Genomic DNA, 13,982 nt, shown 5'->3' with positions numbered 1-13,982 from the left:
GTCAAACAACAACAACAACAACAAAAACAGATGGCTCCCGTATTAGATGCATATGCATTTACAGTCATTGAGTCATCCTGCTGAATTGATTCCTTGATCCTTAGATAGCAACCTTTGTCTTTTTCTGTGGTTTTTGTCTTAAAGTCTGTTTTGTCTCACATGAGCACAGCTATTCCTCCTGGATTTTGATTCCCATTTGCATGGAAGATCTTGTTCCATGACTTCACTTTGAATCTTCATGTGTTTTACTGGTGATACGAATTTCTTGTAAGCAGCATATTATGGGGTCTTGGTTTTGTTTTGTTTTGTTTTTAAATCTATTCAGCCAGTCTGTATCTTTTGATTGGGGAACTTAGTCCATTTATGCTCATTATTAATAAATAATGACAGTCCTGTCATTTAAAAACTTCTTCTACTTGCTGAATATTCTCTGTTCTCTTTTTAGCGGGTTTATGCCATCCCATGTGTTCATCCTCTCTAAGGCTGATTGAGGAGGAAGAATTCTCACAGCTCTAGTTATCCCGGAAGGTTTTTTCCTCCTCCATTTATGGAGGACTCCTTCACTGAGTGTGGTATTCTTGGTTGGTAGTTTCAGAACTTGGAAGGCACCATTCCATTCCTCCCTGACCTGCAAGGCTTCTGTTGAACTGTCTACTGTTATGGTAAAAGGGATTCCCTTAAAAGTGATTTGTACTTTTCTCTTGCAGATTTTAGAATTCTCTCTGTGCTGTACTTTTGAGAATTTTGCTATAATATGTCACAGTGGGGATCTTTCCTGGCTATGTCTGTTGGGGGCCCTATGGGCCTCCTCTGTTTTGGTGTTCATATCTTTCTCCAGTAGAATGTTTTCTGCACCATAGGAATGAGAAATTCTGAGAGGAGAGAGGGAGGAATTGGCCAAATAATTTTATAAGATGCAGTTACTCATTTATTTGAAAACGAGAGACAGAGATACACAGAGACAGAAAGAGAATATCTTGTTTGCTGGTTCACTACTCAAATGGCTGCAATGTCCAGAGCTGGGTCAGGGTGAAGCCAGAAGCCAAGAACTCCATTTGGGCCTCCCATTTAGGGGCAGGGGCCAGGTTCTTAGGCCGTCTTCCACTGCTTTCTGAGGGGCATCAGCAGGGAACCGAATATGAAGTGGAGCAGCTGGGTCTCAGACAAGCACTCCAGTAGTGATAAGCAGCAGCTTAATCTGTGCCATGATGTGAGCCCCACCCCACACCTGCAGATCTTTTCCTGAGGCTGGGGTGAGGTGTGAGGAATTAGGCTGTGGAGTGAGGAAGCATTCACTTAATAGAGCTTGCATTTTTTCCCTTGATAATTTATCTTTTTCTAGTTTTAAAATTCCTCTGAATACTTTGCCTTATTCCTTTCCTCATTTATCGTTTTGTTCCTATTTTCCCTCTTTTTGTGATTAGATTTGCCAGGGACTTTTTGTTTTTTGAATTTTTTTAAATTCTATTTTTAAATGTAATTTATTTTCCCTTCTACCTCCTTTTATTTTCTTCATTCATTAGCATGGAATGTTTTCTAAAATATGAATATGAATGTTTAATTCATGCATTTTCTTTCTCTTTTCAAACAATGACAGTGTCTGGGGGATAGCACTTATGGGGACGATTTTATCTGTCGCAGGTTTTAATATGGGACATTTTCATTTCTAACATTTTCTAAATGTCTTGTCTACTTGCCCTGTTTGATGCAGTTCCTGTAGATTCCCTGTAGGGATGCTGACGGCGGTCTTGGTGTTGCACTTGGCAATCTCACGTGTTGTACTGCCCCGTCCATTAGTTGGCTCGCAGCCGTGCCTTTCCTGTCAGATCCTCTGGGAATTCAGAGACCCACTCGGGTTCAGGCAGACGTGAGAAGCATCTTGGCAATGGAGCGACTGGCCTGGTGCTTACAGAACGACTGGGCAATGACCCATTTGCTGTGTCAGGGTTGAGGGCACTGGCGTGGGAGTGTGACTGGACACGCTGCTGACGTGCGGCTGTTTGTGCCTCGGGGTTGCCAGACCTTGGAGGCATCACTCAGGAAAGGGGCTCTGCGGACGAGGCTGGTAGTTCTGGGAGATGAGTGGGCGACCCTGGCAGACTTTGCTGGTGGGGCCTGGCTGCCGTTCCTTCTTACTGCAGTGTTTTATTTCATGCGAGTTCCAGCCACTTTCACAGGAATCCGGGAACCAGTCTCAGGCAAGGCCACGCTACCAGACTGCTGGGAGCAGCGTCCAGCCACAGCTCCATCTCGTCTCTGCTGGGTTCCGGGCGTTTCTGGGACGCGAGTTAGAGGTTGGGTTCTGGAAGTTGCCCTTTCTTTCACTGCACAGTGTGAGCCGGCCCACGTGTCTCCAGAGAATTCCTCTCCCTTCTGGGTGGGTCTCTGTAGGGACGCTACCTCTGTTTCTGGGCGGCATCCGGAATCTGGGAGCCATGTCTTGGGGAGTACTCAGACACCCCCAGAGGAGAAATCACCCTGGGAGCATCAGCAAAATGGGTCTCAGCCACCCCTTTGGAGATCTGGCCGCTGTGCAGGCGCTAATTGACAGCCCCGGGGCTGGTTGCTGGTTGGTTACTGCAGCTTCCCTGGAGGCCTCCGGGGTGGGCAGAGCAGGACCTGTGAAGAGACGGGTCAGGAGGAGGCTTTCTCCCACAGCAGCCCTCAGCTCTGCCCAGCACTGTGGTGAGATGAAGCAGGTGCACTCTCTCCACTGCGGGAAGCAACGGCCCAGGGCTAAGCTCACTTCCCCTAAGGCCAGCTTGACTGCTGCCAGCTCCATAGGCAGCCGTGTCTGGAAGAACCGTCTAGGCTGCGAGCAGCAGAGGCGAGGGGGAGGGACGAGGGGAAGTGCTGCTCTCCCCAGCAGCCCCTGCACGGCAGGGCTGGGAGGAAGCTGTTGAGAACGCACTCCCGTAAGGAGGCCTGCAGCAGCTGTCCGGTGGGGGAGCTCCAGTTCATGCCACGCGGCCCACCGCTGGTCAGGCTTCATAGAGAAAGGAGACTGGGGGGCTGGGACATGGCCAGGCCAAAATGGCAGCCTGTGGCAGCTGTCCCATCAGTTTGAGATTACAGGAAGAACATCCCATACACCTGCAATTGTAACCTTTTAGAAGTACCTATAGCTTCTTAAATTACACCAGAGTTTGAAAGCTGCCCCTTCAGGGCCTGACGTGTTTAACCGGAAGTGTTCGTCTGTCAGCTAAGAGATGGGCCGCTCAGAGATGACTGAGCAGAGCAACCTAGTGACGATTTCTGATTTTGTACGTGGTTGCACGGGGGTTTCCCAAATTTCCAGAATGCTAGTTCTTTAGCACTGGGGTAATACTGGCTGGAGATTCTGCCAGAAAACGTCCAGTCCTTTTATCTTAAACTGACAGGTGGTTTGACTGAATTCATGATTTTGGTCTTCAAAGCGGGACTTGTGTGTGTGTGTGTGTGTGTGCACCCACAGGTAAACTCAACATTTTTGACAGTTGGGGATTATAAGAAAAGAGACCACATTTTGGAGGGGAGAAGAGAAAAAGAAATAAATTAGAGGATAGAACATGATGTAAGTTTCAGGGAAGAAAGTATGAAGGCTGAGGGCTTTTTAAATTGTGGTAAAACACATAGAATATAAGAATAACGTCTTAACCATTGTAAGTTCAGTCCCAGGAAATTCAGCACATTCACAGTTGCACAGCATTGTCAAAAATCTTTTCACCCTGTGACACTGAAGCTGTTACAGGAAAACTCAACTCATGCACGTTGTACCTTCCCTAAGGCCCTGGCAACCATTCCAGATACTGCATGTGAGTGAAACACCATGTGATTTGTGTGTTTGTGTGACCGGCTTGCTTAACTGAGGTTGTTTCATCCCTGTTGTCATGTGTGACAATTTCCTTCCTTTTGAAAGTGGATTAATAGTCCATCATGTGTGTGCACCGCATCTTGTTTATCCATTCAGCTGTCAGAGCACGTTGGGGTTACTTCTGCCTCTTGAATATTGTGATTAGTGCTGCTATGAACATGGTGGGCAAATATCTCTTTGAGACCCTCGAGTCTGCTTTCTTTTTTTCCCCCAAAATAAACCTTTTATTTAATGAACACAAATTTCATAAGTACAACTTTAGGAATACAGAGGTTCTTCCCACCGTACCCACCCTCCCACCCAGACTCCCACCCCACCTCCTCCTCCCTCTCTCACTCCCAGTCCCATTTCTCCATTAAGATTCATTTCCAATTAACTTTGTACACAGAAGACCAACTCTATACTAAGTAAAATTTCAACAATTTGCACACACACACACACACACACACACACTATTTGAGAACATGTTTTACAGTTAATTCTCATAATGCAACTCATTGAGGGCGGAAGTCCTGCATGGGAAGTAGGTACACAGTGACTCCTGTTGTTAATTTAACAATTAACACTCTTATATATGCTGTCAGTGATCACCTGAGGCTCTTGACATGAACTGCTAAGGCTATGGAAGCCTTTTGAGTGCATAAACTCTGTCAGTATTTAAACAAGGCCATAAGCAAAATGGAAGTTCTCTCCTCCCTTCAGAGAAAAGTACATCCTTCTTTTACGGCCCCTTATTTCCACTGGGGTCTCCCTCACAGAGATCCTTCATGTAGATAATTTTTTTGCCACAGTGTCTTGTCTTTCCATGCCTGAAATGCTCTCATAGGCTTTTCAGCCAGTCCAGGGCTGATTCTGAGGTCAGAGTGCTACTTAAAGCAATTGTCCTTCTATGAATCTGCTGTGTAGACTGCTTCCCATGTTGGAACATTCTCTTCTGTTTAATTCTATCTATTGTTATTACCAGATATTTGATCTTACTTATATGATCACTTTAATACTTAATCCTATTATATATGTTCACTTTAACACATAGTGTGATCACTTTAACATTAAAGATGGCATTTTTACCACCCAGCCTAATGGGATTTGGAGTCCCATGGCAGATTTTTAAACTGTACCCTTAGAAGTAAGTCTGTAGGAATGTATGCAGAACTACACAGATTTACAGTTACAAACTTTCTCCTCCCTCTCTTATTCCAACTCTGATTTTTACTGAGAATTATTTTCAATTGACTTTATACACATATGATTAACTCTATAGAAGAATTCAGCAAATAGTATGAGAAGAGAAAGAAAAAAAGAAATCGTTCCTCGGCAGTCAAGACAAGGGCTGTTCAAGTCATTGCTTCTCAAGTGTCAATTTCGCTTCTACAGATTTCCTTTTAGGTGCTCTAGTAGTTAACACAGATCAGGGAGAACATATGGTGTTTGTTCCTTTGAGACTGGTTTATTTCACTAAGTATGATGCTTTCCAGATTCATTCATTTTGCTGCAAATGACTGGATTTCATTTTTTACTGTTGTATAGTATTCCATAGAGGATATATCCCGTAAGTAATGACTTTCCTCTGCCATTTTCCCAAAAATATTTATATTTTTCACTTTGGATTTCCTTTGGACTTTTACTGGGAGATTTTCTTCCTTTACTTTCTTTCATAGTCATGACCATATTTCTGTGTTTTTGTGTGCAGCACATTCTTAAGCATCTTTTGCAGGGCTGCATGGGTGGTTTCAAATTCTTTCGATTTCTGTTTGTTGTGGAAGGCCTTTATTTCACCTTCATTCATAAGAGAAAGCTTTGCAGGGTAGAGTATTCTGGGTTGACAGTTTTTTTCTCTTAAGTCTTGGAATATCTCTCACCCTTCTCCCCTAGCCTGTAGGGTTTCTGATGAGAAGTCCACTGTGAGTCTAATTGGAGAGCCTCTGAGAGTAATCTGGTGTTTCTCTTGTGCACATTTTAGGATCTTTTCTTTATGTTTCACTGTGGTGAGTTTGATTACAATGCATCGTGGTGAAGATCTTTTCTGGTCACGTCTATTAGCCGTGCTATGTGCTTCTTGTACTGGAATATCCCTTTCTCCAAATTAGGGAAGTTTTCCTCTAGTATTTCACTAAAAAGGCCTTCTAATTCTATCTCTCTTTCTATGCTTTTAGGAACTCCTAGAACCCGTATGTTGCATGGTTTGATATTATCCTATTTTCCCAACATTGTTTTTGAGTTCTAATTTCCTCTTCTTGTGTTTGGTCTGACTATAATTTCCTGTGCTTTGTCTTCTAAGTCAGATATTCCTTCTTCTGCTTTACCGATTCTGTTGTTAAAGCATTCCACTGTATTTTTAATTTGTTCTATTGAATTCTTCATTTCCAAGATTTCATTTTGATTTCTCTTTAAGATCTCAACATTTGTGAATGGACTTTCCTTTTCCATTGAGTTGTTTGGCACCTTTATTGAAAATCATTTGACCCTGGGGCCGACGCAGTGGCTCACTTGGTTAATCCTCCGCCTGCAGCACCAGCATCCCATATGGGAACAGGGTTCTAGTCCCGGTTGCTCCTCTTCCAGTCCAGCTCTCTGCTGTGGCCCGAGAGGGCAGTGGAGGATGGCCCAAGTGCTTGGGCCCCTGCACCCACAGGGGAGACCAGGAAGAGGCACCTGGCTCCTGGCTTCAGATTGGGGCAGCGCCGGCTATGGCGGCCATTTGGGGAGTGAACCAATGGACAGAAGATCTTTCTCTCTGTCTCTCTCTTTCACTGTCTAAAACTCTACCTGTCAAATAATTTAAAAAAAGAAAGAAAATCATTTGACCTTGTAAATGAAAGATTATTCTATTCCATTGGTCTTTACATCTTTATGTCACTACCGCACTATTCTAATTTCTGTTGCTTTGTAGTAAGTTTTAGTTTCAGAAAATATAAGTATCCAACTTTATCCTTTTTCAAGATTTTTTTGACTGTTTGGAGTCTTGAAATTCCATATGATGTTTATGATTGAAGTATTTCTCACCCCCAGCAGCCTTCAGTATTTTGATAGGGGTTGCCTTGAATTGGCAGACCACCTTAGGCAGTATACCATCTTAGCAGTGTTAAGCCTTCCATCTGTGAACACAGAGTATAGAGAGACTCAGGAGTTTGCCCTGTCATTTGGGGTCTTCAGTGACCCCTCACCACACACCAGAGTGACAGCTCTAGAATGATAGCGACAAACTACAACCTGCAGTCCTCACGTCCCATTCTGCCTGAAGCCACTCTTGGGTAGAAGGCCACAAGGCTGGTGTCTGACAGCAGCTTGACAGCTTTGCGATGGCCCTGTTTCTCGCAAGTTCTGAGTGCCAGAACGTGCTGGGGGTGCTTGTTTTCTGAACTCTGGCTTGAGGACACCAGAGCTTCCATCTCACATTGAAATGAAGTGAAATTCAAGGCCAGACGAGACAGAGGGCTCTTTGCTTTCCACCTCACTGACCATTTCCTTCCTGTGCCGAACGACTTGCTTTGTAGATACGTCTTCACCGGGATTTACATTTTTGAAGCTTTGATAAAAATACTGGCAAGAGGTTTTATTCTGGATGAATTTTCTTTCCTTCGAGATCCATGGAACTGGTTGGACTCCATCGTCATTGGAACAGCGTAAGGATATTAAACATTGCTCCTGAGGAGACTTGGGGTGGGGAAGAAGTGCTTCGGTTCCCCCAGGCTTCTGTGCGGTCCACATGAGTCGCAGGGTGTGGCTGATAACACCTGCAGCTCTGAGTGCACTGTTGGTCAGCTCTGAGCAGCTCACAGTCCAGAGGGGAAGAGAAACAGTGAGTGACAGTGTGGCAAGCTATGTGCCAGGATATCAGGCTTCCGGCAAATAGAAGGAATGGAAGTCTAAGACTCCTTGCAACTGCAGTGTCACAGATGGCTCCACTCATGTCTATGTCCAGTGGTTTTATGGTTTGCCATTTTTGGTAAAGCCTGCAGTCCATCGTGAATGGATTACTGTGCTGAAGTGAGGGGAGGGTCAATGTTCCTCCTGGGGAGGGGACACGGCTTTGGCACCTGAATTAAAATTGGGAAAAGAAGTGGCCACTGCCTGTTCAGCAATAAACCTAACTCTACTTGTTTGTGCAAGGCATGTGTTGAGCACTTCACGTATATTTTCCCATTTAATATCCACAGAAGTTGCTGGAGGTAAATGCGATGAGTATCTGAGTTTCACATTTCTTCGCTGGGTACGTGCTCTTAATTGTTGACAGGTGACGTGGAGCTTGGTTAACAGCGCGAGCTCTGATGCGGAAGGCCTGGGTGCACATGCAGCCTTGGCTGGGTAGTGACTGGGAGACCTCAGACAAATGTGTTGAGCCTGTAACTTGGTATCCGGTCAAAACATGTTTGGGAGGGTTTCAGTTGTCACTGGACATGACCACAACCAATGAACTATTTCAATGAAGCCTTGCCTGTGTCTGCTGAAGACAGCCTCCTGTGCAGGGCACAGTTCAGACTATTGGGTGTTGATACTGTGCAGTCCCTGGTCCATACCCGGGGCATGGATGCTGTCAGACCCTGAGATGAAGGTGGGGCGGGGAAGGAGGACCGCAGAGCTCCCCGTGGCGGGTGTGCACCCCAGGCCATGCTGACCGTGTCTCTGTGGAGACACACGGCACAGCCAGGGGACTGAGGAAGCCCAGGCTTTCCCTGTGCTTTATCTTGCAGGATTGTGTCCTATTTCCCAAACATCAACATCAATCTGTTGTCCCTGCGAACCTTCCGAGTGTTCAGAGCTTTGAAAGCCATTTCTGTGGTTTCAGGTAAGTCACTCGGACTCTAAACACTGGCTCTTCACTGGAGGCAATGTCCTTCCGAGATTTCTCAAAATGCCATCATGGAAGCCCAAACAAACCAGTCACCCTTGCTCTGTGCAGCTGTTTGATCGTTCAGCCAGTAGTTATCTGACACTTAATATGTCTGGGCACTGTGCTAGCTGCTCGGAATCTGTAAGACAAAGGGCCCTGCTACCAGGGAGTTTGTGTTTTAAGGTGAGGGTTGGGGAGACAGAAGTGAAACAATAACTAGTCTAAATTAATAAACTATATAGTGTGCTAGAAAATTCTGCGCACTATGGAAAATGAAAAAGTAAACAGCACGAAGCCATGGGAAGCTGCAGAGATTAGGGGCAGGGGTGGCCGAGCAACAGGGAGGTGTTGTGGGGAAGGTGAGAGGGGAAAGGAGTTGACAGTGGTGGAGTAGCAGGGAACTTATATAGGAAAGAGTGTTCTGAGCCTGGGGGACACCAGGGCAAAGTCCAGGTCAGCAGGATGCTGGTCGGGCTGGGCAGGAGTGGGTGAGGGGCCCAGGGACCACAGAAATGGAGGGGAGACCTATTGCCAAGGAAGGACTCAGGTTCTACTCGGAAGACCCAGGAGCTGTGTGTGGAGAGCAGAATGTCGGGGAGCAGTGGTAGAAGCAAGACAGCCAGGTAGGAGACCTAGTGGTTGCCATGGAAACACGCCGTGTTGACTGACCGTCCCAGCAGTCACCTCTCTGGGTTCACTGCTGCATTCATGCCAGTTCCCAGACTCGCTGGCCGTGCGGGGGTTGGTGGTGGGGGAGGTGGGGGGGGGTGCTAGTGCTGGCCCGTTCCTGACGGCCCTGGGACTCCTCTTCACTGAGTGCTTGCCAGCTGGCTGGGTGACAGCGCCTCACACTGGCTCCTCCTCTCCAACCCTGCTTCCTTCCCCCTCTCTTCCTGCCTTGACGCCTGAAGCCTCTCCCTGCTGACTGCTGCTCCTCCCCCTCGTCTTGCACAGGTATCTCCCCACCGCCCCCACGCAATCCCTGAGCCCAACGTGTTTGCCTCTCGGAACCCACACTGACCTGAGAGGCCGTAATCCAAGCAGGGCGCTGGGGGCCAGTGGTCAGACTGTGTGTGAATTGGAATATGGGAACAATAGGATTCCCTGCCAGGTTGGTTGTGCGGTGTGCATGGTGTGAGCAGTGAGAGGAGTCCAGCAAAACTCGAGAGATGGAGCGACCACTGCCTGAGCCAGGGACGGCTGTGACAGAGGCGAGCCCGGGGCTCAGAGTAGGGGCTGGCGGTGGACATGTGCCCGGCACGGCTGGGAGGCCTCAGGGAAAAGAATGAGGTAGGCGGTTTGGCAGATGAGGCTCTTCCACAAGTTGTGGAAAAATAGAATTAAAAAGATGAATTTATTTGGGAGTAAAATTTTTTTGTAATATGTAGGAAATGCATTATTAGGAAACAGCTATGCGTGGATTTTAAAAAGCCTTTTCAGAGATTTATTTATTTATTTTTATTTGAAAGGGAGAAAGAGAGAGAGAGAGAGAGAGAGATATCTTCCAACAGCTGGTTCACTTTCCAAATGGCCACAATGGTTGGGCTGGGCCAGGCAGAGGCAAGGAGCCTGGAACTCCACCCTGGTCTCCTACATGGGTGCAGGGGCCCAAGCCTTTGGGTCACCATCAGCTGCCTTCCCAGGCACATCCAGAGAGCTGGATCAGGACTGAAGCAACCAGGACACAGCCGGCACCCTGGTACAGGATGCCATTGTCTCAGGAGGCAGCTTACTTAGCTCACTGTGCCACAGCGCTGGGCTCTTTTTGCACCTATAAGAAACTAGTGTTTTAAATTTTATATTCCTGTGAACTTTCTAAAGTACCCTGGTTTGTGTTTAGGGTGCAGAGATGGTTGATATGCCACAAATCTGGTGATATTACCAAAGAAATGAGCATAGACGCAGGCCAGCGGCTGAGCACCAGGGCACTGCCCTTTTCATTTTTCCTTTTTTTCTTTATTTGAAAGGCAGAGTTACAGAGAGACAGGGGGAGAGACAGAGAGAGATCTTCCACTCACTGGTTACTCCCCAAATGGCCACAATGATCAGTGCTGAGCCTGGCCAAAGCCAGGGGCCAGGAGCTTCTTCCAGGTCTGCAACATAGGTTCAGGAGCCCAAGCACTTGGGCCATCTTCCACTGTTTTCCCAGGTGCATTAGCAGGGAGCTGGATAGGAAGTTGAGCAGCTGGGACTTGAACCAGCGCCCATATGGGATGCTGGCGCTGCAGGCAGCGGCTTAATCTGCTACACCACAGTGCCGGCCCCGGGGCACTGCAACCTTAAAGAGGAGAGGAAAGGGAGAGAAATCAGCAGAGGAGACAACAGTGAAGTAGTGTGAAGTAGGAGGCACCTGGTGATGATCTGGAAGCAGGAGTAAATGAGGATGAAGCCAGGCTGCCTTGTGGATAGGAATTCCAGTGTATTAGAAAATGAGACTGATTACAGCATACTGTTGTCTTCTCCAACCCCCCCACCCCTTCTCTCTCTCTCCAAAACAAACCCACTAAAAAATCTTTCCACCTTCCCCTCGCATTCTCACCTGTGAGTGGCTTTGGCAAACCATGAAAAGCCATGGGAACAATTTGATTGCGCCTGTCGTATAGACTTAAACAATACCCCCGGCCCCATACTTAAACTCCAGGCGATTTGAATCCTTTCAAATAGAGGCAGTGGGTGAGAAACGCAACCACCTAGTGAAAAAAGCTGCAGTCAAAGGGAAACTTACATAGCATTTGTCCTTCCTCCACCTCGTCTGTGCAAGGATACCAGTTGTCCCGGTATATTTAGGACCATGCAACCTTCTTAATGGGTAAGACTTGCATTCAGGCAATCATGCAGAGCTTTAGTGTCTTCTTCATGTCTAGGCAGGAGAAGACAGTCTCCGTTTTGACCCGGAAAACACCCTGCAATACCTGGCTGCTGCCTGGAAGCCGGCTTGCGAGGTGCAGTCGTTCTGGGGGCTAGCTCAAAGTGATTGGGAATCACAAGCTGCTTCTACCTGAATTTCTCTCGTTGGAGAAGACTAAAGCCTCTTGCTGTGTGACTTGGTTGAGGCTGTAGCAACCCTGATCTGACTGACAGTGAAGATGGAGTGCGTGTCCCAGCGTGGCCTTAGGCTCCTCCCCACCTGCCCCACGGATGGGTTGAACTTGTGTAACTAGTGCCATTGCTCACATTACAACGCACACCCAGGAGTTTCTCTCTCGAGGCCAAAGACTACAACTCAGCGGATTGCTGGAGCTGACAGCTCCTTTTCTGACTCCGTGTCCATCATACTGGCGGTTTAAATCACCTTGGAGCGGGAGGGGAATCAGCAGCTTCTCCATAGATCTCAGTGAGCGGGGAAACCGTAAACGTTCAAGGCAGAGTTCTCCCCGTTCTCCACCGGGGCAAACAGAGTCCAGCATTTACGAGCCCGTGTGGCGTCGCAGGAGTATGTCCTTGTTTGCAGGTCGGGAAGCCTTCCAGCGTGCCGTGGAAGTAGCAGGCGTTCGGCTGACTTTCTAGAACGAATGAGTGAAAAGGAAAACTCCCTGTCCTAGTGATAATCCCAGCTTTAGGACATGCTCATTATTTGTGTCCAAAGCTGCATCTTGAGCCTCTCCCTCCAACCCCAGCGCCAGTTTAGCAGTTCACGTACGTGATCCACTTCCTCTGATCCCTCCCAGGAAGCCTTGTGCACCTGGATAGTAACTCCCAAGTGCTAAGTACAGGCTGATCTCACTCTTTTGCCTTAACGCTGTCTGTGACCTCCAGTGTGAAGTTGCCCTCACAGCGGTCATCCAGCTCTGCCTGCGTCCCTGTGGCTTCTGCAGGTATCCTTGCTCGCTCAGCGTCCCTCAGGCGTGGCCAGGGCAGGACAAGGTGGGCCATCCCCACGCGGGTGACTGCATCGAGGCACACAGCTTCGGCGGCATTAGTTCAAACAAGACCTCAAGGCAGGAGGCTGCTCCGCAGGTCAGCTTTCCATTCCAGCCTCGCTACAGCCTTCCCCTTTCACACGTATCGTATCTCAGGGCTCCCTGCCGCGAGCCTGCTGCCTCGGTGCCCCGGCCTGCCTCTGGTCGGGCGCCCACACCTGTCCTCCTCCGCAGGGCTCAAGGTCATTGTGGGGGCCTTGCTGCGCTCCGTGAAGAAGCTGGTGGACGTGATGATCCTCACCCTGTTCTGCCTCAGCATCTTTGCGCTGGTGGGCCAGCAGCTCTTCATGGGAAGCCTGAGCCTCAAGTGTGTCGACAACGAGTGTGTGAACCACAGTCATCACCTGGCAGGTGAGGGGAGACACGCAGCTTTCACCCCGGCGCTGTGCACGGCGACGTCCTGACCCCTGCTCCCGCGACCTGCGCGCGATGAGTCTCCTGGGAGCCAGGGAGGGCTGCGTCCGCGTTCTCATGCAGGCAGATGAGTTCCAGGGACTTGCTTCACCCCTTGGATCTCCATGGGAGAAGGAAAAACCCAAAGTCACATCCACAGTCTTTGCCATTTCTTTTTTTTTTCTTTCATTTATTTTTTTGACAGGCAGAGTGGACAGTGAGAGAGAGAGAGAGAGACAAAGTCTTCCTTTTGCTGTTGGTTCACCCTCCAATGGCCGCCGCGTCCGGCGTGCTGTGGCCGGCGCACCGCGCTGATCCGATGGCAGGAGCCAGGTGCTTCTCCTGGTCTCCCATGGGGTGCAGGGCCCAAGCACTTAGGCCATCCTCCACTTCACTCCCGGGCCACAGCAGAGAGCTGGCCTGGAAGAGGGGCAACCGGGACAGAATCCGGTGCCCTGACCGGGACTAGAACCCGGTGTGCTGGCGCTGCAAGGCGGAGGATTAGCCTAGTGAGCCGCGGCACCGGCCCAGTCTTTGCCATTTCTGAGTCTGGCCTGTCTCTTTGTCACATTTTACAGACGCGTTCAGAATGCCTGGCTTTGGCCGTGGGGGGACAGCAACGTCCCAGCCCCATCCTTGGGTACTTTCCCACTACACTGCTTTCTGTGCCCACCCTCTCTACGACCCACACCCTGCACACATCCTGCTACGCTCTCTTCATGTCTGTCACGGGCTGAGGTGGTTCCAGCTTCCTGGGGTGGCAGTGCGGTGCGCAGTGCACACCCGGGCGCAGAGCGTGGCTGATGACGTCGCTGCCGCTCCTCCTGCCTCTCCTGCCAGCTTCCCTCCCTTCCTTTCCTCTGGCCCCTTTCTGCAGGCTTAGGCTGCGTTTCTCCTTGGACACCCACCTTAGTCATTCTAGAGACTAAGACTTGAAAGAATCATCTGTTTTCAAGCGGATCTGATATATTTGCTACTCTTTCTC

The 13,982-nt window shown here is 48.6% G+C and overlaps 1 protein-coding gene across 1 annotated transcript in view; it reads left to right on the top strand.

The window, feature by feature from the left end:
- SCN11A (sodium voltage-gated channel alpha subunit 11) overlaps positions 1 to 13,982 on the top strand; it is a 117,246-nt gene that overhangs the window by 31,628 nt on the left and 71,636 nt on the right. The window contains exons 4-6 of the mRNA XM_089331376.1: positions 7,348 to 7,476; positions 8,545 to 8,639; positions 12,779 to 12,955. Coding sequence (XP_089187502.1) covers positions 7,348 to 7,476; positions 8,545 to 8,639; positions 12,779 to 12,955 — 401 coding nt within the window. The remainder of the gene's footprint in view (positions 1 to 7,347; positions 7,477 to 8,544; positions 8,640 to 12,778; positions 12,956 to 13,982) is intronic.

The sequence above is a fragment of the Oryctolagus cuniculus genome, chromosome 4 (assembly GCF_051225735.1).
Source record: "Oryctolagus cuniculus isolate XC-2025 breed Fujian yellow rabbit chromosome 4, ASM5122573v1, whole genome shotgun sequence".
Classification (NCBI taxonomy): Eukaryota; Metazoa; Chordata; class Mammalia; order Lagomorpha; family Leporidae; genus Oryctolagus; species Oryctolagus cuniculus.
This window is presented reverse-complemented; position numbering and strand designations above follow the sequence as displayed.